General features: G+C 41.9%; 2 protein-coding genes across 4 annotated transcripts in view; both read right to left on the bottom strand.

Annotated features, from left to right (window-relative positions):
• Window positions 1-221: 221 nt before the first annotated feature.
• On the bottom strand, window positions 222-5,059 carry LOC120572777 (metalloreductase STEAP4-like). Its single transcript, XM_039822210.1, has 10 exons — window positions 4,835-5,059; window positions 4,361-4,468; window positions 4,204-4,274; window positions 3,993-4,080; window positions 3,439-3,717; window positions 3,219-3,313; window positions 3,005-3,115; window positions 2,650-2,692; window positions 2,342-2,506; window positions 222-1,508 (listed from the first exon to the last, which is right to left on the bottom strand). Exons 1-10 carry the CDS (start codon window positions 5,057-5,059, stop codon window positions 1,257-1,259), a joined length of 1,437 nt encoding a protein of 478 aa, XP_039678144.1. The 3' UTR covers window positions 222-1,256.
• An 8,963-nt stretch (window positions 5,060-14,022) lies between these two features.
• LOC120572790 (zinc finger protein 271-like) overlaps window positions 14,023-27,034 on the bottom strand; it is a 53,268-nt gene continuing 40,256 nt past the window's right edge. For all 3 annotated transcript variants that reach the window (XM_039822231.1, XM_039822230.1, XM_039822229.1), the window contains one exon: window positions 14,023-15,714. In XM_039822231.1, the coding sequence (XP_039678165.1) occupies window positions 14,596-15,714 (1,119 nt within the window). In that variant the 3' untranslated portion in view covers window positions 14,023-14,595. The remainder of the gene's footprint in view (window positions 15,715-27,034) is intronic.

The raw sequence follows: 27,034 nt of genomic DNA, 5'->3' as shown, positions 1-27,034 counted from the left end.
ATGAGGTCCAGCAGTGGCTGGGTCGAAGCCTGCAGCTCAGAGCGAATGTTTCCTGGAAAACGGCATCAGATCAGCCGGAGGGATGAACCCTGGAGAGGGGTCAGACCGGGACGACTAGACAGAGCACACTCAACTCAGCAGGGAAAACCTCTCTCAGTTTGACTGAGCTTTCAGACAAGATGAAAGAACTGGAAAGGAGAAAGAGAGAAAAGGCAACACTGTTCAGTCACAATGAAATTTATTGAACAGTGGTTACATTTGACATTTAGCAACATTAATAAGGAAGAACAAAAGATCCAAAAATCTGAATTTACAGAAAAGTATACAAAGTGAATTGATTAAACAAAAGCCACCATGTAGATGCAGGTTGATGAGAAATGAAAGTCAAACTCTTGCTGTTGATGTTAAGGGAATTACAACAGAGTTGCCTGCCTCAGTGTTAGACTCTCTAACAATACTGGATGTACATGGTTATTGTGAAATGATTCAACTATAGTGTTAAAATCCTATAAGGCTGCTTTAATGCGTGTGTCTAAGATTCTCTAAGGCAGAGGTTCTCTATCTTTTTTAGAACCAAGGACCCCTTACAAAATAGAAAATATTCTGTCTCTGTCTATCCCTTGGAATAATTTGACAAAGCCTATTTTTTACACTTCTACAGTCTTAGTTATGTATAAAAAAACAACACAGAAAAAATTTAATAGATATGTATTAGACATGTATTAAACATATTTGCAGATTATAGGATTTGTTAGTTTGCTGCATAATCTATTAACTATTATAAATCTTTATTTTTATAATTGTATTCGTTGAGTTATGAAGCCTTTTGTGAAGAGAAAGAAAACGTCATGGTGATTTAAATGGATTCATCTGGAAACCTTTCACGGACCCCCTGGCAGAGTGCCACAGAGCCCTAGGGGTCCCCGGACCCTACTTTGAGATCACTGCTCTAAGGTATTTGTATAACTGATAAAAGCATACACAGTGCAATTGTATGACTATGTTTAAAAAATGGAACAATTCAAAGATGATCACACAAAGAGAGACTGAAAGTAGTTTCAATCGATTGCCTTTGTTGACTTTGCTGACAACAGAGAGCAGAACCATAAGTGTAAACTGCATAGCTCGGATCTATGACATCCAAACCAATGAGCTGGGGTTATCTGATAATAGAGCTCTTAGAAGACAAGCCACTGTGGTGTCTTTGTGTTGGCCTTTTTCAGTGTACACCATTGTTTTTGCGTCTGTAATGGTCTCTATGTTAGCAGTGGTTTCCCAGTGCCGTCCTGCGTCCCAGTCCTCTCCCAGCCCTGTCGAATGCGGGTGAGGCTGCGGTCCACGCAGGGCAGGAGGAGCAGCAGCTTGAGCACTAGCAACACAGAAGGCAACAACAGAGAGAGCATGTAGGCCGGAGGCATGTGCCACTTGTAGGAACGAAGGAACTTGTCCCAGCCGTACAGGTAGGTGTGGAGGGTACAGAAGAAGACTGTCAGGTATCCCAGCTTAGACTGGAAGAGAGAAAAAAGCAATAAGACATTCGCTGATTCACATAGTTAAACCTGCACTAATAAACACAGAACTAATTACTGTGTAATAGGCTCAGTAAGTGATAGACTGACCTTTACAGAGACAAGCTTTAACCTATACATGTGCACATAGTGATAATTCAACTACTGTAGATAGGGAACGTGCGTACACCATACACACTTGCAAATTTACAGGCATGATCCATTCCGCAGACATGAACTGAACCTAAAGATTGTGGCCAAGGATAATGTATGCCCCCCAAATTACATGTGATGAATAACTTAACTTGCTCTAATTTGGGCTGGAGTAAAAGGGAGGAGGGTGTGGAATGACAAAATGAGCTCAACATGACCCAGTTACATTTATGAATGAGTTTGTTCCCTGTAGTGAGACCGATTTCATTTTCAATTGGTCAAAGTGGGTGAAAAAGGTAAATACTTGTGGCTGCCGAGTAGAAACAATCACAGCGAAAGATTTATCGAGGGAAGGATGGAAATACCATCAACACACTTTCAATAGATTACTTCCAACGTAAAGTTGTAAACATCTGTCTGGCCCCCGTAACTGTTTTCCATCTGGGATAAAGCAGAGAATTGTTCTTATGAGTCATAGCTTAAAGCTTGGCTAATGGGTATGATGTGAATATCGTCGGAAACAGTTTTTCTGCCAGTATCCAAACACTTTAAAAGGTCCAGTAGGTTCTCTGTAAATGTCCACACTAACTGAACCTCAGAAGCCACTGGAAACTCCACATTCCTCTAGTTGTGACTGCCAGCGTTTCACTATGTAAACAGGATGCAGGGAACATGTGGACCTGTATGAAGCTGAACTCCCTCCAGCTGAGAGCGTTGCTGACGGAGGGGAGAGAGGTTATTCCCAACAGGAGAAACAGGCCAAATCCCAGAATCCCCATGGAGTAGTAGGAGTCTGAACGCCAGGCCGTGGTGGTGTCAAACACTGACGTTCGGTTCTCCCTGATCTTAAAGTGACAGTACACAAGACAGAGAGCTGTGTATGAAGACTATCTGTACTGAAACAGTACAGCATTAGGCAAAGACATCTCAATTTGTATATGAAGGCAGTACTTGTAATGTTTATTTTTTAGCTGCATGTTTGTCTTACCTTTGAGACGGTATTAGCAGAACTCCAGAATATCACATAATATCTGGGGAAGAAAATAATAAAACTGTTTAGAGAAAAAAAAACAGGATGCAAACTAATAGAAAAAGCTAAGTTGGTTACAGGTTAAAAGCAGCTTTATACAGATGGGTTTTGAGCGTGGTTTTGAAGTTAGAAGCAAGTGATGTGGAAAGTCTGAGGGGTTCCAGAGGGAGGGGACAGCAACAGAAAAAGCCCTGTCCCCCCCCAGGTTTGGTGCTTGGGGCGAGTGAGAGGGGAAAGGAGGTTGGCATCTGTGGACTGTAGTTAAAGTTACTAAAATATATTTTTGAAGGAGTATGGGGCACCTGTTCCATACCTTATGGGGATGATGAGAGTGTAGACCATATGTAGAAAAGCAAAGCCAAGTGCTACCAGCCCCAGCTGTTTCCTGCACAGCATCCAGCGATCCAACCAGTCAGGAAAACGCCTGAAACAAACATACCTTGACTTGCAGTATACAATATTTGAAATGTATTGGAAATTGTCTCTGCAGACACTAAATATCAATCTGTCCTGTTTTAATGTCTGACCTGTACTTGGTGCCTATGTAGAGCTGAATGAAGCCAGCTATGACACCAGGCAGGTAACACAGAGACAACATGATGAGAGACACAATGGGAAACACCTGCAAGAAGGTCGGCAGTGAACACAGGAGTGGTTACTGTGAGGAGAACACCCCCCTGATCCAAGTTAGTTCTTTTAAAAGAGAAAATAAACGCTACATTTTTAGAAACACTAAACAGTCCTCACCTTGTTGGCCAGGGACACCATGATTCTAAAGGAGTCGTCTTCCCCCTGTTCAACATACGCATAGACGACTTCTCTAATGACCACATAGACAAAGATGAAGGCGGTGAGGCCGAGGGCCACGTACAGCGGCATCCTCCATTCTGGGAACAGCTGCAGTGGGAATTCCTCCAGCTCTCTGGCTGCTGACAGAGAACCTTTATCCAAGGCAGCAAAGCCAAGTTTGGTGGCCACCTCTGCTACCGCCTGCTTTGCCTCAGCACCGTTTCCACACAGGTACACCTGGAGCATGGAAACACAACAACACCAATAGCTTTTAAAGCAATCGAAATGCCCCATGTGAGGAGTATATGTCTACATTATTTCATATTTATGCATTTATGTTCATGCATTTGTACACACAATGATAAAAGGATGGTTGACTCCAGGGGGATTGAACATAAAAGTACCTGGAGATGCCTGGAAATTTGGTACTTTTTAAATTTTAGCAAGTGTCAAATACACTTAAAAATACTAACATCTGATTGAAAACAGAACATCACTAATACATGTATTACCTGTCTATTGGCGTCCGAGGGTCCATTCTGCAGGGCCCATGCAGACAAGGTGTTGAAAGCCTTCACCACATGAGCTCCAGGGATCATCCTGGACGACAGACAACAAACTGTTTCGCTTCATGTTCCACCAGTTGCTGGTGATTCGAACCACATGATCCATGAAATCTCCAAATATTTCAGGTAGTTACATTATTGCCTGATTTGCTCTTACCTCTGCAGGCACTCAGCATTGGCCTCTGGGTACAGATTCTTCTTGAGGTTGTTGCTGACGTCCACCAGCACCTTCCGATCAATGAAAATCAGCGGAGCGGATGAAAAGTTAGAAATTAACCAACGGCTATGTTACACAACGGATTCTGACAATGTACCTTTCCCTGGAGTCGAGGTGCAAGATTTTCCAGGAAGTCATAGTGTTCTCTGTGAATACAAAGAAAGACCAGACTGGCTGACTGGGCTGCTGCCTCGTGGCTCATTGCCTGCAAAACACACAAACACTATTATGCGTGGCCATTACATGTAGCAACGCGTTCACTTATAACAGGCTTGGCGTGTTCAGTGGTAGTTCACTAATCAAGTACATATTGCATGACAGATGAAAACAAAGCCCAGCAACATGTGCAGACACACATGAACACACACATTATCAGTGACCTTGTTTAGCTCAGTCAACTTTCCAAGCCTGATAACAACTGTTCCCCCCCCCAGCACTATCTATGCACTTCTATCTAAAAAGTTATTTGTTTTGGTTCAGGACCATCGTGCAACACACATTCTGAAATCAGCAACAATCACCAAGCAATATTCCAGAGTTTGAGAAGATGGTGTCATGCAGTGTGTTGTACCTGAGCTCCCTGAGGCAAGGGGCCACAGCTCTGAGGTCTGCGGCTGCCGTACACCACCCTGTAGCCGGAATGGAGCAGACGCTGACCCAGAGACCGCCCTAAGTCTCCCGTCCCAAAGATACACAGCAGCTCCTGCTCAGGGGCAGCTGCTGGGTCCAGAGGACACAGCGACACGCTCTCTGGCTTCGCCTCCTTTGACACGCTGCTCAGTCTGTCAGCCGACATGGCCGCAGCCCGACACCAACAGCAGTGATATCTCCTGTGGATGTGACAGAACGAAACACTGCACCGTCTTTTCTGTCAAAACGTGTAATGTGTCCAGATTCAAGGCAAATATAACAAAATAGTAGTCTTCAAAGTAAGTAAGTCTGCCCCTCAAGTCCATGTGTCTGCTCTTCTAACTCCTTACTCTTTACACTGACAGATTTTCTGGCTTGAGTCAGTTTTTGTATTGGCCCATCCCCCTCCCATGGCTCAGGGTGAAGTAGTCCAAACTGGGAAACTCCATGGCAAAAAGGTGGGAGGTATGTGTGTCTGCTGGCACGGGTGTCAGTCTATGTCTCTGTGTGTTCTTGCCAGGAAGTTTTGTGGAAAGTTTCAAGCCTGGCCTTCTTCTGGGAAATAGACATCATTCTCATCATTCATTATAGTGTGCCACAAATATTGTTTTAGTGATTTTAGTTTTACTAAATCACTGTGTTGACTACAAACATTATGAAACACAAACAGAGAAAGTTAGTAAGTGAATGTCCAAATTCAGTTGTCACGGTGTGAGACAGATTCTAATCTCAGCTGCTCCAAGACGATTATAACATGTTTAAAACATAATTAAAAAAAAATTGCAGTTCAGACAAGAATATGATTATCTAACTATTACAACAGGGAAGCATTAACACTGGGCTTTCCACAAACACACTATCTGGGCCGAGTCTAGGTCACGGTCTGCAAAGACAATGTGCTGGAATGCTCCTAAGCCCCTCCTCTCTTCCCCTGCATGATGTCATTATATGACCATATTGTTCCTGCTTGATTAACAAAGAAAAATAATTTGTTTTTGCATCCTTAAATTAGAACAAAAAAAATGTCTGATAGAAAGTCATCTGAAAGTGTTAATGTAAATCTGGCAGGTCAGTGTTGTTTATGCGTTGTGATGTGGGGTTTTAGTTATAATAACAGACCCAGAGTTCCTTGCCCTCTGAAGCCAAGTTCAAAGATCAGTCAGTAACAGCCCAAGAACAGAGCTCGACCTCAGAGAGCACAAGAGCTGCATTCAAGTACTTGTGAGCAACACGGCAAACAACCACAGCCTCGAACAGTGTGGGTGGTTTTCTGATGATCTAAACAAAACTGAATGGAAGCAGCAATCGCATATCAAATGTCAAGTCTGAATAAAGGCACTCCCAGGCAAGGGTTGGACCGTCTAGTATTCCCAGGCCAGAGCCAGAGCCATTACCATGATTGGCTTCACACTGCGCAATATCTGATTGTCTAAGCAGAATGCAGTGTGCATTAGAGTCACAAGTCTATGCTAAGGAATTCTGATGCATGAAATGAGGCTCACTGATACAGTAACATCCTCCTTTCTAGATCATCGTACTATAATCAAAATTATTGATTTTTTGAATGCAGTATTCCGTTTGCTAAAGTGTAGGGTTATGTGCTATTTGGCTATGGTGGAATTTAGACCCTAGAGAGCTGAAGAGATGGAAGAAGTGATGTAGGTTTTCTAAAATGGTGGGGTTATCAGAGCAGATGCTCCCCAGGTAATGGATTATCATATACATGAATAACTGAAGCGATTATTCAGTGAATAGCATGGTCAGGGGGGGATGAATTATTAACTACCTACAGTGGAAAGATTTGTTACAGAGTGTGATTTGATGTCAAAAAGACAGAGGGGGATGGCATGGAGATGGGGGATGTGTGTTAGAAGTCCTGCTAGAGAATGGATGCACCGTACAGCAGGGATTTTGGGGGGGTAGAGGGAGCTGGATCTGAGGTGTGACCAAGCCAAGGATCTACTGTGCCGAAGGGCAGAAAAGGAACAGAGAAACGTCCTGGTGAGGCAGGATGTTTGGCACATTGACTTTTCCGTCTTCTCACTTCACCTCCTCCACACCACACATCTGCTGTTATCGTTTCCTTGAGGCACAAAGGGTCCTCGTAGGAGTCATTCTTTTGAGGTTATGTTTTGGGTTTGCGGGCCGTGACCTGACACAGCCTGAAAAGGCCACAGCTAAAAACAGCTCTTCTTAAGGCAGAAACCTGAGTGGGCCCGGCTGAAAAACAACCCACATACACTCATCGTTTGCTCAGAAAATGGCCAAGCTGTCAAAGCCCTTTTTTTGTTTTGTAGAGCGTTTAAAGGAGTAACAGAAGAAAACAAAGTCCAGCTGGCTGGTTGGCAGTAGATGATATCCTTAGTACAACTTATCTTGGCTTTGGACAGTCAGGGTCAAGCTGTACTTTTCTTCTTCCTCCTCCTCTCTCGCTCTCTCTCTCTACTGACCCGTGCTGCACTGGTGCTCAATAAGTGGCCTGTAAAGTTAACGGGTCACATCCAATCTTTCCTTGTAACACACTTTCCACACATATACACACATATACACACACACACACACACACACACACACACACACACACACACACACACACACACACACACACACACACACACACACACACACACAGGTATTGTCAACTGTTGATGCAGGACAATTTACCCCATTGTCATATTATTATATACACATCGTTTGACATCATGTAATTCTAAAAAAGTTGCAAAGAAATGGAAGTAGCTATTTTGGGCAACCTAAAAGCAAAATTCCCATTCATTTTCCCTATATACATTAAGTGACTGGCAGTTGGATAATTTGTACAGCTTGGATCAGCCAAAATCTCTCCAGGTATTGTAGTATCTCGACCTGTCCTCCAAGCCAAAATGATGAACAAAACATCATTTTTCAAAAACTGGAACTGAAATAATTCCAACTGGTGGTCATAACGTAAACCTATTTGATTGTTACATTGTTCAAAAAAGTCCCATGGTTTTTAATTAACACTGAAGACATAATTTAAAGAACATTTTGAAACAGGAAAACACTTGCGAAGTGATACCTTCAACTTTTCAACTCTATTGCATCACTCAACCTCAGCTAGAGGCCCAACCAGCAAACAAGTAATTGAAAACACCTGTGTCGGTGTAAAAGACCTTTAAACAATAACTTGAAATACAAAATAATGTGATTTGAAAAATAGTGTTGCTCACAAGTACTTGAATGCAGCTCTTGTGCTCTCTGAGGTCGAGCTCTGTTCTTGGGCTGTTACGGATTGATCTTTGAACTTGGCTTCAGAGGGCAAGGAACTCTGGGTCTGTTATTATAACTAAAACCCCACATCACAACGCATAAACAACACTGACCTGCCAGATTTACATTAATCTGCAACACTTTCAGATTACTTTCTATATAATGATTTTTCTTTGTTAATCAAGCGTTATTTTTATATTTCATAAAAAACATCTCTTGCCAAACACACTAAAACGAGAACTAAATTAACTGGAAGCAGCATGTTTAGATCAGCATATTTGCACGGAGGATGTGCACGAATCATCACATTTTAGTGTGTCATCTGTATGTGACCAGAAATGACCAGAAAGAAAATATTAACTAAAACTATTGAATGCATACAGGAAAAAAAGTCAGCAGTGCCTGGCATAATCTTCCATGCACCCGGGGATATCACAGACGTCAGCGAGCTATAGAAGTAAAACTTCACTTCATCCATGTCTAACCTAATCTGCCCTCCCTTCTCGTCTTTAATCACTCCATTCACTCTTTTTTCTGTTTTTTTCTCTCCATTTTACTCCAGATCCCACTCCCTCTTGGCCCTTACAACATCAAGTCTCACTCTGGAACAGAAGTCCTGACGGTAGTGAATATATAATTCATCCCCCATGACCACACATTGTAATAACAATGTTTCACTTTGACAGTCATGTATAATTATAGTTGACTCTGTCAGGGTGTCAGTCCAGTGCCCCCTTCTCTGGTAGATTTTCCACACAGCCCTTCAGGCCTTAAAAACTGTTTCCTTGGCAGTGTGGGCTGCCTTTTCGTCTTTCGGAGGCAGTGGATTGCTCAATTACTGTCAATCGTTGACTGGCACCAACACCATTCACACCTGGTCCCACCTCCAATGAAACGCATAACGACTCACAATTACTGACAAAACTTGTGTTGCACCAAGCAGACCTCCTGCATACTTTGGTGTTTAGGAAATTAGATAAAGCCAGCGGTAACGATCCTCACAAGGGTAGTAATGAGACTTAATGAGAGTTAATGGGGTTACAGTGATCGGGAGAGCGGAGGGTAACAAACAAAAATATAACAAAATTAATAAAAATGTTAAAACCGAATCAGCAACGATATATAAAACAGCATCATCTGCATAAATATACATTTTTGTTTATCACTATGTTTTACTATTTACCTCAAAAGAACAGAGCTAAAAGACAGTGAATATTAATGATAGGCTTGGAAGTGTTAGCATTAGGTTGCTACTGCAGGAAGCAATACGTAATAATAAATCATCTACCTGCCACATTTCATGTGATTAATGTATCTTACGGAAATTGCGTAACTGATGCACAACGCGTGTGCATTCGTATGATATCGGAGGAAAAATGCGTTCTTTTAGATGCTGTGAAACGACGACCAGACACCGTTATGTAGCTGTTGTGACGGTTAAGTTTAGGCACCAAAAGTGTAACCAGGATTAGTTTGTGGTTTGGGTCAAAATAAGTACTTCTGGGACAGGAAAGTCCTGTTTTGGGACCAATACACCATGCCAATCTCCCGCCAAAATGTCAATTTAAACTTTTGTTTGAATCAGACTTCCTGTATCCTGATAATCTTTTTTATGAAATACTATTTTTGTATTACGTACTGCAGTAGCATTACACTAACAGGACTGCGGACAATAGTGATCGGACCAAACAGGGCAAGAGGTACAGCTGCTCTTCTGATTAATCTTTGTGACTTATGTGTTCACTACAATGTCTTTTTCTTCCAATATATACATGATGATGATTGTATTCCAACCACAGAAAAACTTTCGAGTTCGAACACAAATACTAAAGAGAACAAGAAGATCTCATTAAAGAAATCTGTCAAATATGTTTGAAATTGTTTTCAGAGTTTCCAGCAGAACCAGAAGTCGTCTATGAAAACTGCAGAACTGCTCAGGAAACCCTGTTAGTGTGAAGCATGCATAGAGTACTGGCCTCAACTTGAGTCCAACTACAATTTCAAAGTTGCGCCACCATACATTTTGCATTGACACCAACTTATCAAAAAGAAATGTAATACAGTGAGTTGAAGTAACTACTTGTTTTTTTCAACTTTTTTTATTGCTTTTTAAATTTTTACAGACCCGTGACATGCAATCTAGATCCCAGTCCTGGCAAGGTGCAACCAGGGGCGGCAACACTAGTCACGCAAGCCAAAGCTAGTGGAGTCTTTAAAGTACAGAACGTAAATACACCAACAGCCAAAAGAAAAAGTCACGGTAACATTACCAAAGTCAGGCTTAAGGCAACAATAGCAGCTTGTAGCTATGAGTCTTGAAACAGTCTTACCGGAACGGTACATCGCAAAGCAGGGGGTTAGCATGCGCTAGCACATTGGGAGCTACCAGTGGGTCATTGCCGAAAGCTATCGAGCTACATTAGGCCCTTGTGAGGGCGAGAGGCTAGCAAAAAAACCGCTATTTGGGCAGTATTGACGCATCTGTTATATTGCCAGGCGAAATCAATCCTCCGAGGGTCCCGAGCTTAGTCAGCGCAGAGAGAAGATGAGGTCCTGGGCAGCCTCAGGGGGAATGAGCCATTTCAGCTCATCTTCGGTTCTAATAGGCATCTTCCCATCTTCCCACAGGCCCTTAAAACTGCAGTCATCAAGCCACTCTTAAAAAAGAACAATCTAGATATGTCACTAATGGACAACTATTAACCAATATCTAACCTCCCATTTTTAAGTAAAATCTTTGAAAAAGTGTTTTTTCAACAAGCTTTTTTTTGTCCCTAAACAATATTTTTGATGCCTTCCAGTCGGGATTTCGTCCATACCACAGCACTGAGACGGCTCTTGTCTAAGATTTTAATGACATCCACTTGAACACAGATAATGGTAAAACTACAGTCTTAGTATTACTGGATCTCAGTGCTGCAATTGATACGGTCGACCATGACATACTACTGGTCCAATTGGAAAATTGGGTTGGCCTTTCTGGCTCAGTACTAAAGTGGTTTGAATCCTATTTAAATAGTAGGAACTACTATGTGTCCATAGGTAATTATGCATCTGAGTACACAGATATGATGTGTGGAGTTCTCCAAGGCTCTGTCCTAGGGCCTCGCCTGTTTAATATCTACATGCTTCCACTGGCTCAGATTATGAAAAATAATAACATAAGTTATATTTATGCGGACAATACACAAATTGACATAACCTTGTCACCAGGGGACTACAGTCCAATACAAAAACTGGCTAGGTCCATTAAACAAACTAACAACTGGATGTGCCAGAAATTTCTTAAATTAAATGAAGATAAAACTGAGGTGATTATTTGTGGAGCAAAAGTAGACTTGACTATTGTAACGGTGACTTTACAGGTCTCCCTAAAAATCAATCAGACAGCTGCAGCTGATTCAGAATGCTGCTTCTTTGAGTCCTCACTAACACCAAGAAAGTGGATCACATCACTCCAGTTCTGAAGTCTCTACACTGGCTTCCTGTGCCCCAAAGAATAGATTTCAAAATGCTTCTGCTGGTTTATAAATCTCTAAATGGTATAGGGCCATAATACCTTTCGGATATGCTTGTGAACTATGAACCAACCAGACCTCTCAGATCATCTTGGACAGGGAATCCCCAGAATCAGAACCAAAAAGGGGGGAGCAGCGTTTAGTTTCTATGCTCCACATATCTGGAACAAACTTCCGGAAAACTGTAGGTCTGCACCTACTCTCAGTTCTTTTAATTCAAGGCTGAAGACCTTGCCTTTTTTCTATTCATTGTACTGCACTGTGAAGGTTATTCCTGTATTCTGTTTTTAATTGTGTGTTCATTGTTTTTAAGTTTATATTCATTGTTTTTAATTCTGTATTAATTTCTGTGTTTTAATGTTTTATGTAAAGCACTTTTAACTGCTGCTGAAATGTGCTATATAAATAAAATAATGTGCCTTGCCTAATAAACAACTTGGCAGGGAAGCATAGCCGTTAGCATGGCAGCAGTCAGTGACGAATCACCCTTCTTTGGAACGTCTTTTTTCGACTTGCTGAACATCCTCTTGTCGTGGGGGGGTGCTCCCAAATATAGTTGAATATAAATGGTTGGTTGTAGCGCTTTGGCTGGACTGTAAAGAAGGTTAGAGATGAAAAGGATGGAGCGAGGTGCGAACGCAGCCGCTTCACCACGCCACCTCACCGGAAGTCCCCTGAAGTAAATACTTTAACAAAGTTTACAACGCCACTAGGTAGTTTTTGTTCAGTTTAATTGAAAATCAAAGTAAGATGAACAATTTCAAGTTCTCGGTTGTACAGTGAACAAAACTCAACAGATCTTAACACATTCAGAGACAGAAAATACAAAGAGTTAATATACAGTACAGGCCAAAAGTTTGGACACACCTTCTCATTCAATGCGTTTCCTTTTATTTTCATGACTATTTAAATTGTAGATTCTCACTGAAGGCATCAAAACTATGAATGAACACATATGGAATTATGTACTTAACAAAAAAGTGTGAAATAACTGAAAACATGTCTTATATTTTAGATTCTTTAAAGTAGCCACCCTTTGCTTTTTTAATAAGGGAAAAAATTCCACTAATTAACCCTGACAAAGCACACCTGTGAAGGTAAAACCATTTCAGGTGACTACCTCATGAAGCTCATTGAGAGAACACCAAGGGTTTGCAGAGTTATCAAAAAAAGCAAAGGGTGGCTACTTTGAAGAATCTAAAATATAAGACATGTTTTCAGTTATTTCACACTTTTTTGTTAAGTACATAATTCCATATGTGTTCATTCATAGTTTTGATGCCTTCAGTGAGAATCTACAATGTAAATAGTCATGAAAATAAAGAAAACGCATTGAATGAGAAGGTGTGTCCAAACTTTTGGCCTGTATTGTAAAATGTAAAATATAGATTATTAAATGAAAGGTCCACAAAGTAAGAAAAGATAATGTTAAACTACAAATAATAAAAAAGAATATGTATAAAGGCAGACAAAAACAAATAATGGGAAAACATTAACATAACTTTAACAGATCATTCTCAACACAAGGCTCACATTCTCTCATTTGGAGCTTTTGACCAAATTCCACAGCCTTCTTCAGCTCTTAAACTTCCCCCTGAATCCTAACCAGCTGTTTTAATGTGACTCAAGTGTCAGACTGAAATCTGGTCCACTGAAGAAGTCTGTGGGATACGGTTCAAAGCAGAGGGTTAAAACTATTTACATGAATGACAAGACTACCCCTTCAAAGGGAGGGAGCGTAATATGTAGTCATAGCCAGGATAACATCCATAGTGTTCAGAAGATCAAGTTACTGCTGGTCAGCCTTCAATGTAGAGAGAAGATCAGAATATAACAACACAGCTATCAGGGCATGAGGAGGAGGAGGCAGGAGGAAACAGCTTGGCTCGGAATAGGCCTGTCACTAGGGCTGAACGATTTTTGAAAATAATCTAATTGCGATTTCTTTCCCAAATATTGCGATTTGATATATTGGGATTAACTGTACTAATAACACCGCGGCCAGGCTGCTGTGAAAGCTCCCCGAACGTCATTCATCAGAGTCTGGTTGTTACCCCTCTCAGTGGCAGCTCCTCCACTCCATATCTTTATAACAGAGCTAACCGGAGCTAACCGCTAACCGCTAACCAGAGCTAACCGAGCCTTCAGATCTGCGTGCCTGCATCCATTAACTGCATGTATGGACTCGAGCCCGAATAAAATCCTTCAATTTATTAAAATGGCTGTAAAGGTTTTTAACTTCAACTCAGAGTTGTTATAATATTGTTGTTCTGAGACCATTTTCATCTTATATAATGATAATGGCATAATAATGCAGGTACACCTTTTCAAAGATCAATAAACTTTTATTTCTAAAGAATATTTAACACTGGAACCGGAAGACATTTTAAATATCCACAATATGTCTTTGATCTCCTTTAGTATTTCGTCTCTGTTGTTTGTGACACATACAGTATGTTCTCCCAGGCAATTCGTACTGGCTGTCAAATGTTTGCAGCATTCCTCGAGTGTTTGTGCAATGGACTAAAGACTTTACTACATTTAACAATTATTTATGAAACACTAAAATGTAAATAATGTATAATTAATAAATTATATCTATCTATTTCTATGTGGCTTTTGATTGCACCTTAACTGCAAAGTGCTGTTGGAAACCCTGGTCCAACTCTCTCAGTCAGGAGTAGTCCCGCCTCCCCACACAAAGACCATGTGACTGACAAAGAGGGTTCACTCCTTGTTACAGTAAGGAACAGAGAGTGGTCATCCAGTCTCTTTGGTAGAGAGGTAGAGAGGTAGAGAGGTAGAGAGAGAAAGGAAAACAAACAAGCATGCAAATGGAAATTATCGCGGTCAGAAAAATTATCAAGCTAATTTTTTTTATCGCGCGATTAATTGATTTATTGACTATCGCGACAGGCCTAGCTCTGAAACATGTTCACAACGATGCAGTGTGAATACGCTGGTGTTTTTTAAGGCTACCACTCTGAGAAAACATTTTCCCACATTGATCACACCCGTACGGCTTCTCTCCAGTGTGAACACGCTGGTGTTTTTTAAGGGTATCACCACGAGAAAAAGTTTCACCACATTGATCACAGCTGTACGGCTTCTCTCCAGTGTGAATGCGCTGGTGAGATTTAAGGTTACTACTCTGAGAAAACACTTCCCCACATTGATCACACCAGTACGGCCTCTCTCCAGTGTGAATGCGCTGGTGTTTTTTAAGGTACCTTCTCTGAGAAAACATTTCCCCACATTGATCACACCAGTACGGCATCTCTCCAGTGTGATTGCGCTGGTGAGATTTAAGGGTATCACCACGAGAAAAAGTTTCACCACACTGATCACAGCTGTACGGCTTCTCTCCAGTGTGAAGGCGCTGGTGACATTTAAGGCTACTACTCTGAGAAAACGTTTTTCCACATTGTTCACAGCTGTACGGCTTCTCTCCAGTGTGAATGAGTTGGTGTTTTTTAAGGACACCACTTTCAGAAAAGGTTTTCCCACATTGTTCACACCAGTACGGCTTCTCTCCAGTGTGAATGCGCTGGTGACATTTAAGGTTACTTCGTTGAGAAAACGTTTCCCCACATTGCTCACAGCTGTACGGCTTCTCTCCGGTGTGAATGCGCTGGTGAGATTTAAGGTAACTACTTCGAGAAAACGTTTCCCCACATTGTTCACAGCTGTATGGCTTTTCTCCAGTGTGAATGCGCTGGTGTTTTTTAAGGTCACCACTATCAGAAAAGGTTTTCCCACATTGTTCACAGCTGTACGGCTTCTCTCCAGTGTGAATGCGTTGATGGCTTTTTAGCTGTCCCTGTTGTCTGAAAGCTGTCCCACATAGATCACAGCGGTAAGGTTTTTCCCCAGTGTGAATGCGTTGATGTGTTTTTAGGTTACTCTGTTGTTTGAAAGCTGACCCACAAAGATCACAGCAGTAAGGTTTCTCTCCAGTGTGAACTCTCTGATGACTCTTTAAATATCCTGATGTTGTGAAGGATTTGTCACAGTTCTGACAGTGGTGACGTTTTTCTCCTCTTCCTCTCGGTTTCTATCAACAGACAGAAAAACAGAGAGAGTGAGTTAGTGAGGTGCCATGCTGTAGCGATCTATCTTAAACAAGAAACAACATTTACAGCAGGTCTGTGGAACATAGTTTGACTGATGCATTACCTTTCTTAAGTATCTGCCGACATCCCCATTATGGAGTTGCATCATGGGAAACGTAAGATCCAGTGTTGGTTAGTTTGTGATAAATAAACTACTTTTGATTAATATATGTGTTGCCAACCTTTAGCCAAGTGGTAAAAATGGGGGCTCATCCAGGATTGTTAGTTATGTTGCTGGACTAGCTCTACTCCAGTAAGAGTGTTTATGTGCATTTCCTGAACTGCTAGTCAGAGTTGAGGGCTGTAAAGTAATTTGGAACCATTGTCCCTGATAGGCATTAGCAATGATGGCCACCAGTTGACCATTGACCTTCTGTTTTAGGTTGTTGTTTTTGCTAAATCCAACTTGTATCGCCAGCAGTGTTGGGCAGTAACGATACTAGTTTAACTACTTCTCAGTAGCGTCACTGTTTTCTCAATCAAATCTTTTCAGAAGCTTACCTATTTGAGCACGTAATGATGTATTGTCTACATGCTACATTTCCTCAAGCATTCCTGAAGCTCAAGCACAGCAGAGCTTGTTGAAATAAAACTGCTGAGGATCACTGATGCCACTGACAAACACAGGCGCATATGTTGTGATCATGGATGTTTAAAAAAATAGCTTCGATGTATGTAAAGGTTCTCAGTCATCCAGGATATAGTATCCAAAAAAAGGTTCAAATCAAGGGCAACTGGACTTGGTTTAAGGTTGTTTAAGACATTTCGTCTAGCACAGAAAGACAAACTCAAAAGACAGTTGTTTTTTGTTCCTAAAAGGATCAATTCATTTTTGGGGGTGTATTAGGCCACGCCCATTTTAACCAATCAGTAGACCATTGTTTGCGTGGCCTCAGGAGTGGCCCTATACCAAACACCTCAAATTCACCACGGGCCTTCTCAGTTGCTGCGTGCAAATCACTACGCCCAAGTAGCAGTGCTTCGCCTTTCTGAGAATATAGTTCCCAGTTTATATACGGTTAGAAGATGGCTATGTCTCATGTGATCTTGTTATTTGTACACGCTGGGACTACACAAATCACAACACGTAAATAGGAAAATGTTGCCGTTATTTTGTCACTTATTGGGAGCAGTAGGCTAGATGGAGCTGGTTACCTCCAGGATCTGTGCTAAGCTAGGCTAGCGGTGGGGGAGTCAGACGATACCTCACACAAGACTATACGTAATATATTTCATTAGCTGTGAAAGGGGGCGTGGATAAAGCATAGGGGGTGGTTCAAACCACCATCAATTAAAAAGGAACTCTCTGCTGAGTTCATTGATACCTCACACAAGACTCTACCTTAGATGGGTCAGCATTTATGAAAGGGGGCGTGGCTTAAACATATGGGATCGGGCCAAACCATCACCAATGAAGAAGGAAATCTCTGCTGAGTTCAATGATACCTCACACAAGGGTCTACATCAAACTGGCCATTAGTTATAAAAGGTAGTGATGGCGAACTGAAGCTTTCTGAACCAGTGAAGCTTTCAAATCCAATAGTATCGAAAAAAGGTTCAATACTCGAAGCTTCAGGACTCTATGAGGACATCTAGGGGTAGAACACACATTGTACACACGTTTCTGTGATTATTTTAACATGAATTTCAAAACTCCGCACCAAGTTTATTTATTATTTTTATTCAGAAACTCAATTGTCTTGTCAACCCGAAAATACAAATATAAAAATCATTAAAATCACGAACTCGGGTGATGACGGGAGCTGGCTGCAGGACGACTCAATTTAAAAACCACCATGAACAGTTTCTAATGTTCAATCAGACTATAACTACTCCAGAGTCTGCTCTTGAGACTTTGCTCTAATTTTCGTGACAATGAGGGCAGGATTCGGGATTCGGGACACCTGCTTGGATTTCCGGACGTCTGGTCACCCTATTTGGGACAGTGATGGTGCTTATGGACAATAACAGTGCTCGTGGACAGGTCAGGGGGATATTATTGTGCTTGGTGACAAATGTTTGTGGGAATAGACATCAAATGTCATTTTTATTCAGAAACATAATTTTTCCACTGTTCCAGGGCTGAGCCTATTTCTTTTCTTACCTGCAATAAACTCTCTACTCACTATAAACTTTCTATGAACCCTTTACTCGCTATAATAATCGCTATAATACTCGCTATAATAATCTCTCTATATTCACTAACTCTACTGACTCTCCTACTGCAACAACCCACAAATACGCGCCCTGAGTCACACTACTTTTAAAGCTTTGAATTCAACTTCAAAGCAGTCACGTGGGTGTGTGTGAAACAAAGCTTTGGACTTTACTGGTCATGTGATTATCTCAAAACAAATAAAGCTCTGATACAAAGCTTCATTCCAAATTGGTTCATTTCTTCGATGCATGCCTCGAAGCAGGAGGTTCACGGGTAACATCACTAATAAAAGGGGCGTGGCTAAAGCTTAGGGAGCGGGTCAAACCCCCACCAATTAAAAAGGAACTCTGTGCTGAGTTCAATGACACCTCACATAAGACTCTACCTTAAACGGTTCAAATGTTATGAAAGGGGGGGTGGCCTGAGTAAGTGGCCGTGGTTAAAGAATAGGTGGCGGCTCAGTATCACATGTAGACCACACAAAAGTTTCATGTAAATCGGAAGATTTTTGTCATATAAGGAGCATTTCTTTTTTCATTTCTAAACACTCAAAATGGCTGCCACGCCCACACCGTCTGACGAAAAGTTTTTCTTTTAATAACTTTTCATCGTTAAGGTGTTGAGATGGTACAGTCCAAGTTTGAAGTCCATCGGATGAAATCTGTAGGAGGAGTTCGTTAAAGTATAGCACCTTGACTTTTGGGCCTACTTCCTGTTGCCACAAGGGGGCGCTATGACTTTAAGTAAATATCGGCCTTTATTTGTCCTCAGGGTTGGACTGTTATGAATCCTGAAATGTTTCGAGCCAGTTGGACAACATACACTCGAATTACACCCACTTCCTGTTTCATCTTGAAGGATGCAAAACGATCACATGAACGCTGAACACTAGGCAACTCATATCATAGAACACATGCATATTTTAAGAGGACTGTCTGCAGGGAATGGGTCTGACCAATCACGGTGAGTGTGTGGGCCGCCTGGGCCAAAAGTGCCAGGGACGATTTTTTTTGTCCCAGTCCAGCCCTGCTGATTGGTCGAAATGGGGATGGCTTAATACACCCCCCAAAAAAATACCTATGTACTTTTATACCTCAGACAGCACAACAAGCACTTCAGCGTACTTTTCATTGTTTTCACTGCGTGGTCCATCTCAACCTCGTTGCTTAGGAGACGCTTTGCAGGTGGAACGGATCGGGTACTGACACACGTGCAGGTCGCGGTTTCTGTTTGCGTCATCACAACATTTTCGGCCGTATTGTTTCGGTGATAAAAGTATTTTGGCCGAAAACCGAAAATGCCTTTTTGGGCCATTTTCGGTGGCCGAATATTCGGTGCATCCCTAATTCAAACCATGTTTAGAGAAAGAGAAGGGGGTTACGCCTTCAGAGGTGATCTTAATTGGAAATAACCTACTTGTAACACAGTAATGAAAAGCAGGTGCATTTCTGTCTGTGGCGTGAAGTTATGGAACGCATTACCAGAGGAATTAAAACATATTGGGAATGTTTTTAAATTAAAAAAAGGGTTCAAAGACATGATACTAGATTAGTATAGAAATTGAGTATTATTGTGTGCGAAGGTGGATAATCATGTTGATGATAAACATCATTACCATTATGGTTGTCATCATTAATTATGATATTTACCTTAAGGTGGAAATTGTAATATATATATATATATATATATATAAAAGCACTGACCCTTAATGGGTATATGCATGTATGTATGTATCTATGTATGTATGTTTTTAAAAATGTGACCCTACCCTTTGGTTATAACCAATTATGACCAATAAATTCATTCATTCATTCGGTAGCAACACTCACCCAGCAAATGAAAAACTTCACCGTCGAAAAAACAGATGCAAGAAACAATTCTAGACATTCAAACACGCTTGATGTGCGATAACCTCATCTTCTCAGGCCTTCCAGAAACCTCACCCGATAATCCAGAGTTACGGATTCAAAACTTCATGACATCTCAACTCAAACTACCCGCTGACGTTGTACAAAACATTACTTTCCACCGAGTTCACTGCCTCGGCAAACAGCAGGACAAAACCAGCAACAAAAAGAACTGGTCAAAAGCAAAAGGAAAACTATTCAAGGACACCAATTTTGGAATGAATGATCAATTCCCACAGGAGATAAACGAACAAAGAAAAGTTCTCTACCCCATACTAAAGAAAAACCAAGGAAACGAAGCCCTGAAATAACACCTTGGCTTTTCTGAATAAATGCACAACGATGCAATATTTTCTTACACCTCTGTAAGCCCATCGTCTACATTTTTTTTACCTACACTTCACAGGGAGGGAATGTTGTGCTAGCGCTAACTCGATAGCTCCATGGCTACTACCACACTAAGGGAGTCTCCACTCCCTCGCAGGATTTCATCTTTATTCAGAGACACTCAGAAAGAAATTGCAGATCTCAAGGAAGAGCTTCGTAGGCTTTCAGAGGACCAAAAGAACAAGGATGCTTTACCAACAACCTGCCTGAACATGGCTCACGACCAGTTGCTCCGGATTTCGTCTCTCATGGCGGCCCTCCAGGACACGGAACACTGGGATCCATCTGCCTACCACCAGCGCCCATCATCCTGTTCTACGCCGAACATCAAGGCATCTTGGACTGAGGTGGTTTGCGGCCGTAAGAGGGCCTCAAATAGGCCTAGGGCTCCATCGCCATCTGCATCGCCTCCCGCCCTCAGCCTTTTGAATCGCTTCAGCGTTTTGTCAGAGCTGGCGGCTGGTGGTCCGGGATCATGCCCGAGGACTGGGGCTGCTGGAGCCTCAGCGTGGTCGGCAGCTGGTGGAGTGGCTGTCGTGGTCTGTACAAGCCTCCCGGATGCTGCGGTTCCCCGTGGTCGCGGATCGGCCCTCCCGGTGGCTTCTGCGGTTCCCAGCGATTCAACGTCTCCAGAGCCAGCTGGTCAGCTGTCGTCAAGGGAGAAGACTGCTGTCTCTCGTCGGAAGCTACCAAGAGATGCGGTGTTCAGACGATCTGGTGGCCGCCGCTGCCTGGACCGCTCAAACACCAACGTACTCCAACAGAGTAAGCATTCTTCCTTTCCTTGTACATCAGAAACTAAAATTGTTACTGACTGCTCTCTTCCTGTCACTGGCCATTCACAATCCTCCGCTCCCGGTCCACTTTTCCCCCCAAACACAATAATTACCGGTGATTCATTCTCCCGACGCATGCGATTCTTTAATGCGATCACACACTGCCTTCCAGGAGCTAAGGTTGCAGACATCCATGTTAAAACTGTGGACCTGATACCCTCATTTCCAACATCAATCAAGCGCATCATGGTCCACTGTGGACATAATGACATGTCCTACCATGAAAATGAACGCACAAAGAAAGATTTTAACACTCTTATTGACGTTTTAAAGAGAGAATCAGTTTTTATTTCGGGCCCACTTCCCTCTCTAGGTCGTGGAAAAGACCTTTTTAGCAGACTTCTTGGACTCAACGCCTGGCTTCAGACTGCCTGCAATCTTCACAACATAGGGTTCATTGACAATTTTAATCCGTTTTGGGAACGTGGCTCTCTGTTCAGCAGGGATGGAATTCATCCGAAAGCATGGGGCAACCAGATGCTATGTAGAAATATGCAGCATGTCCTGCAGACGCAGTTCAATGACTGACGGTTTACCTCCCGAAAAAACACGCTCAAACACAATTCCCAGATGCACTCTTCCATAACCTCCTCCTCCTCTATAACAACGTCTCCTAGTCCACAAAACAACTATATCATTCCAGTTACTATTAGAAACAGACCGCACAAAGTGGTGAAGCAGCAATACAATAAAACACATTAAACTGCTAAAATAGTCAATTTAGCGGTCATTCACTGTCATCTACAGCCTGCCACAAGAAATGAGGCAGATGTTTGTCTCAACACACTAAATTATTTTTTATCAAGGATTTTATTATTCAACATAATCTTGATTTTATATTTTTAACTGAAACCTGGTTGGATCAGAATAACAGCGCTGCTGTCCTTATCGAGTTTTATGAATGAGTAGAGTTCATAAGAGACGAGGCGGGGTCGATATTTTGTTTAAAAACTCATTCCTATGTACGCAATTATCCGTTGGAAATCTCGCTTCCTTTGAGTATGTGGCTCTTCAGCTAAGGTCCAGTAATAGAGCTATATTTATAAATATCTACAGACCACCTAAGTACTGTGCAGCCTTTTTTGATGATTTTGCTGAACTACTGTCTATGATCTGTGTTGACTTTGACTGTATAATTGTTACGGCCGATTTCAACATTCATGTCGACAACCCTGAGGATAAAGGTACAAAGGAACTGTATTGTATCTTTGATAATTATGGACTCACTCAACATGTGACTTCAGCCACACACAACAAAAGGTCACATCTTGGACTTAATTATTTCTAAAGGCTTCAACATTTCCAAAGTTGTGGTGAATGATATTGCTCTCTCTGATCATTCCTGTGTGTTTTTTAATAGCTCTATAACTGTGAAAAGAATTGTTCAAACAGAGGTAATCAGAAAACAATACATCACTGAAAGCAGTGAAAAATTCTTTTCCCTTTTCTCGTCCACAACCGCCCGCCTCTGGAGCCTCAGTAACCGAACTTGTAGATAATTTCAACTGTAGAATTAGTAGTAGAACTATTATTGACACCATTAATCCCGTTAAGGTCAAAACCATCTCTAGCAAGAAAAAATCTCCATGGAGAAATGTCGCACCTGTAAGATTTGAAAAAAAGAGCCAGGTAGCGAAAAACAAACCTACAGGTCCATTAGGAAATCTATAAAGACAGACTTTGTATTTTTAATGTGGTACTGAGAAATGCAAGGCGGTCGTTCTTCTCTGAAATTATTGCAAAAAAACTAATAATTCACATGCTCTATTTGCTACCGTCGATAGGTTATCAAAACCACCAGTACCAGTAGCATCTGACCTTTTGTCCAGTTTTGTGCTTGCAATAACTTTGCCATCTTCTTTAGTGAAAAAAGTCAGAAAATTAGACTTAGTCAGTGCATCCATATCAGGTACAGGGTACATGCAGTGTTTAAGCAAAATACAGTGCCTTGCGAAAGTATTCGGCCCCCTTGAACGTTTCAACCTTTTGCCACATTTCAGGCCTCAAACATAAAGATATACAGTGCCTTGCGAAAGTATTCGGCCCCCTTGAACGTTTCGACCTTTTGCCACATTTCAGGCCTCAAACATAAAGATATAAAACTGACCTGAATCCAATCTAGAATCTGTGGAAAGAACTGAAAACTGCTGTTCACAAACGCTCTCCATCCAACCTCACTGAGCTCGAGCTGTTTTGCAAAGAGGAATGGGCAAAAATGTCAGTCTCTCGATGTGCAAAACTGATAGAGACATAACCCAAGCGACTTATAGCTGTAATCGCAGCAAAAGGTGGCGCTACAAAGTATTAACTAAAGGGGCTGAATAATTTTGACGCCCAATATTTCAGTTTTTTATTTGTTTTAAAAAAGGTTTGAAATATCCAATAAATTTCGTTCCACTTCATGATTGTGTCCCACTTGTTGTTGATTCTTCACAAAAAATTACAGTTTTATATCTTTATGTTTGAGGCCTGAAATGTGGCAAAAGGTCGAAAAGTTCAAGGGGGCCGAATACTTTCGCAAGGCACTGTAAAACTGTAATTGTTTGTGAAGAATCAACAAGTGGGTCCCAATTATGAAGTGGAACGAAATTCATTGGCTATTTCAAACTTTTTTAACAAATAAAAACTGAAAAAGTGGGCGTGCAAAATTATTCAGCCCCTTTACTTTCAGTGCAGCAAACTCTCTCCAGAAGTTCAGTGAGGATCTCTGAATGATCCAATGTTGACCTAAATGACTAATGATGATAAAATAGAATCCAGCTGTGTGTAATCAAGTCTCCGTATAAATGCACCTGCTCTGTGATAGTCTCAGAGGTCCTGTAAAGCGCAGAGAGCATCATGAAGAACAAGGAACACACCAGGCAGGTCCGAGATACTGTTGTGGAGAAGTTTAAAGCCGGATTTGGATACAAAAAGATTTCCCAAGCTTTAAACATCCCAAGGAGCACTGTGCAACGATAATATTGAAATGGAAGGAGTATCAGACCACTACAAATCTACGAAGACCGGCCGTCCCTCTAAACTTTCAGCTCATACAATGAGAAGACTGATCAGAGATGCAGCCAAGAGGCCCATGATCACTCTGGATGAAGTGCAGAGATCTACAGCTGAGGTGGGAGACTCTGTCCATAGGACAACAATCAGTCGTATACTGCACAAATCTGGCCTTTATGGAAGAGTGGCAAGAAGAAAGCCATTTCTTAAAGATATCCATAAAAGTGTCGTTTAAAGTTTGCCAAAAGCCACCTGGGAGACACACCAAACATGTGGAAGAAGGTGCTGTGGTCAGATGAAACCAAAATCGAACTTTTTGGCAACAATGCAAAACGTTACTGTTTGGCGAAAGCAACACAGCTCATCACCCTGAACACACCATCCCCACTGTCAAACATGGTGGTGGCAGCATCATGGTTTGGGCCTGCTTTTCTTCAGCAGGGACAGGGAAGATGGTTAAAATTGATGGGAAGATGGATGGAGCCAAATACAGGACAATTCTGGAAGAAAACCTGATGGAGTCTGCAAAAGACCTGAGACTGGGACCGGAGATTTGTCTTCCAACAAGACAATGATCCAAAACATAAAGCAAAATCTACAATGGAATGGTTCACAAATAAACATATCCAGGTGTTAGAATGGCCAAGTCAAAGTCCAGACATGAATCCAATCGAGAATCTGTGGAAAGAACTGAAAACTGCTGTTCACAAACGCTCTCCATCCAACCTCACTTGAGCTGTTTTGGAAGGGAGGAAGGGGCAAAAGCGCCCATGGAAAACAAAAAAATAGAGAAAACGGCAACTTAAACAAAACAGGAAAAGGGAGAAAGGAAGGGGAGGAAAAAAGAGAAAAATTAGGCAAAAAAATAAAATTTTTTTTTTTTTTTGGTGAGTAAAAAAAAAATAAATTACCTTCATTCTTTTATCGCGCTTGTTCCTTTTGTTGATAAAATAAAAATTAATACATTATACCATGTGAGGGCTGAAAATGAAGTAATGGAAAAGGGGAAAGGGGTAAAATACCCCTGTTAAGGCACGTAAGCCCCCTTTCAAACACACAAACAAACACCACAAAGGTTATAACAGAGATTAAAAAAAATTAACCACTTCCTTTGTTTTTTACAAACTACCAAATTGGTTTTTAAAGTTTTGGACTAACCTTTAAACTTTAAAAAATTTGAAAACACTAAAAACAGAATCTCCTTAAGGGGTTAAAAAACAGCAAACCAACTAAAAAAAAAGGAAAACCAAAAAACAAGGAAACCTAACCACAACCAACCTCCAATTAAATATTATTAAAAATATATATAAATTAAAAAGGAGGGCGAGAGAGAAGGGAGGGGGGGTGTGTGGGTTTGGGTTTTGTTTTTGTTTCTCTTTTTTCGTTGCGGTGGGGGGACTGTTCTCCTTCCCCAGGGGAAGGGTTTGGAAATCCAGGGGGCGGCGGACTTATTTCCCCACTTTTCTTCCCCCTCCCTTAACTTTTTGACATTCTTCGGGGGAAGGTGCGCTCCCCTTTTCTTTTTAAAGGGGGAAGGGGGGGGGGGGTGGGTGGTGTGTTGTTGCGGTGCTTCCTCCTCCTTTCCCACATTTTTATCGCGAAAACCACCGCCCAACGCCCCCCCAACCCAAAAAAACACAAGAAACTTTAAGTAGTAGCAGGGTAGTTTTTTAGAACTGTGACTTCTTTATTTTCTCACTTTTTTGTTTATTTGTGATGTATTTCCTGCAGCGCGCGGGCGTCTGCTCTTCAGCAACCAGGCAGAGCACCATTACAGTGCAGCAAAAACTAAAAACCGAAGGGAGGAGTAAAGGTTTATTAAGAGTAATAGAGGGTGGCACTACGGCTGCAACGTTGTTAGCCTGACCCTGCATCTTTCTTTTATTAACCTGTAAAAATTTTAACACTTATCCCCTTTCATCTTCGGGGTTTCCCATAACCCCGCCGACCGGCCACCCAAGAGACACCCGCCGGGGGAACGCAGGCGAATTTTGGTCACGCCCCCGGGCAGCGCGGGTAACCTGTTTGTGGTGTTGGTAACGTCCAAGCCCACCCCCGCCCAACTCCACTAAAAAACCCACCAAATAAAAACAACACACAAAAAGAGACACCATAGAGGGGACCATTAGAGAACAATGGGGACAACAGTGCGGACCCATAGCACGCGGCACCGCGGCCCCCTGGGGTGATCTGGGTTACGCTGAGCCCCACATAAAAACACCACCTAAAGCACGAAAAAACAAAAACAAAACACCCAAACGAAAAGGAAAGGAGGAAGGGAGGGGAGGGTGTGGTGGTTGGGGAGTCCGGGTTGGGCGAACCCAATGGGGTGTGTTTAGGACGTGAGAAAAAATCAACAGAGGGAAAAGGAGGCTGAGGCTGCTTAGATAAGGCCGGGTGTGGGAGGGAATGCCCCCACGGGGAAAAGACAAAGGTGAGAACAAAAATAACAAACCCACAAAACACAGAAGGAAAGGAAGGGGAAGGAAGGAGGTGGAGGGGTTGGGAAAAAAGGAAAAATTAAGGGTAAGGGGCAAGGTAGCACGGGGGGAGGGGGGGGAAGGGGGGACGCCGGGAAACCAAAAACACAAATCCCCTTCAGCGACACCACGGGGAGGAGGTAGGGAGAGGAGCAGGAGCTATAAGTTGGTTTTTTTTTTTTTTTTTTTTTTTTTTTTTTTCTGGGTTTTTGTTTTTTTTTTCTTTTTTTTTTCATTTTGTTGGTTTTTTTAAAACCCCCACTCCTTCAATGACAGACACCTAGCCAACGACCTGAACGAGTTCTACTGTCGATTTGAAAGACAAAAGGTCAGTCCTGACAGCATCCTAGGGCTGGGCGATATATCGATATAAACAAATATATCGATATATTTTTAAATGAGATATGGAATTAGACCATATCGCATATATCGATATAGTTCAAATGTGATCCTTGCTCCCATAGATATGTCGCCGTGAGGTTCTAAACATACGTCAAAAC

This window comes from Perca fluviatilis, chromosome 14 (assembly GCF_010015445.1).
Source record: "Perca fluviatilis chromosome 14, GENO_Pfluv_1.0, whole genome shotgun sequence".
Taxonomy (NCBI): domain Eukaryota; kingdom Metazoa; phylum Chordata; class Actinopteri; order Perciformes; family Percidae; genus Perca; species Perca fluviatilis.
This window is presented reverse-complemented; position numbering and strand designations above follow the sequence as displayed.

Coding starts and splice junctions, on each gene's coding strand:
- LOC120572777 (XM_039822210.1), bottom strand. CDS start 5,059: ATGTCGGCTGACAGACTGAGCAGCGTGTCAAAGGAGGCGAAGCCAGAG. Junction 4,275..4,360: donor CACCTCGACTCCAGGGAAAG/GTACATTGTCAG, acceptor ATTGATCGGAAG/GTGCTGGTGGACGTCAGCAA. Junction 4,081..4,203: donor AATGCTGAGTGCCTGCAGAG/GTAAGAGCAAAT, acceptor TCTGTCGTCCAG/GATGATCCCTGGAGCTCATG.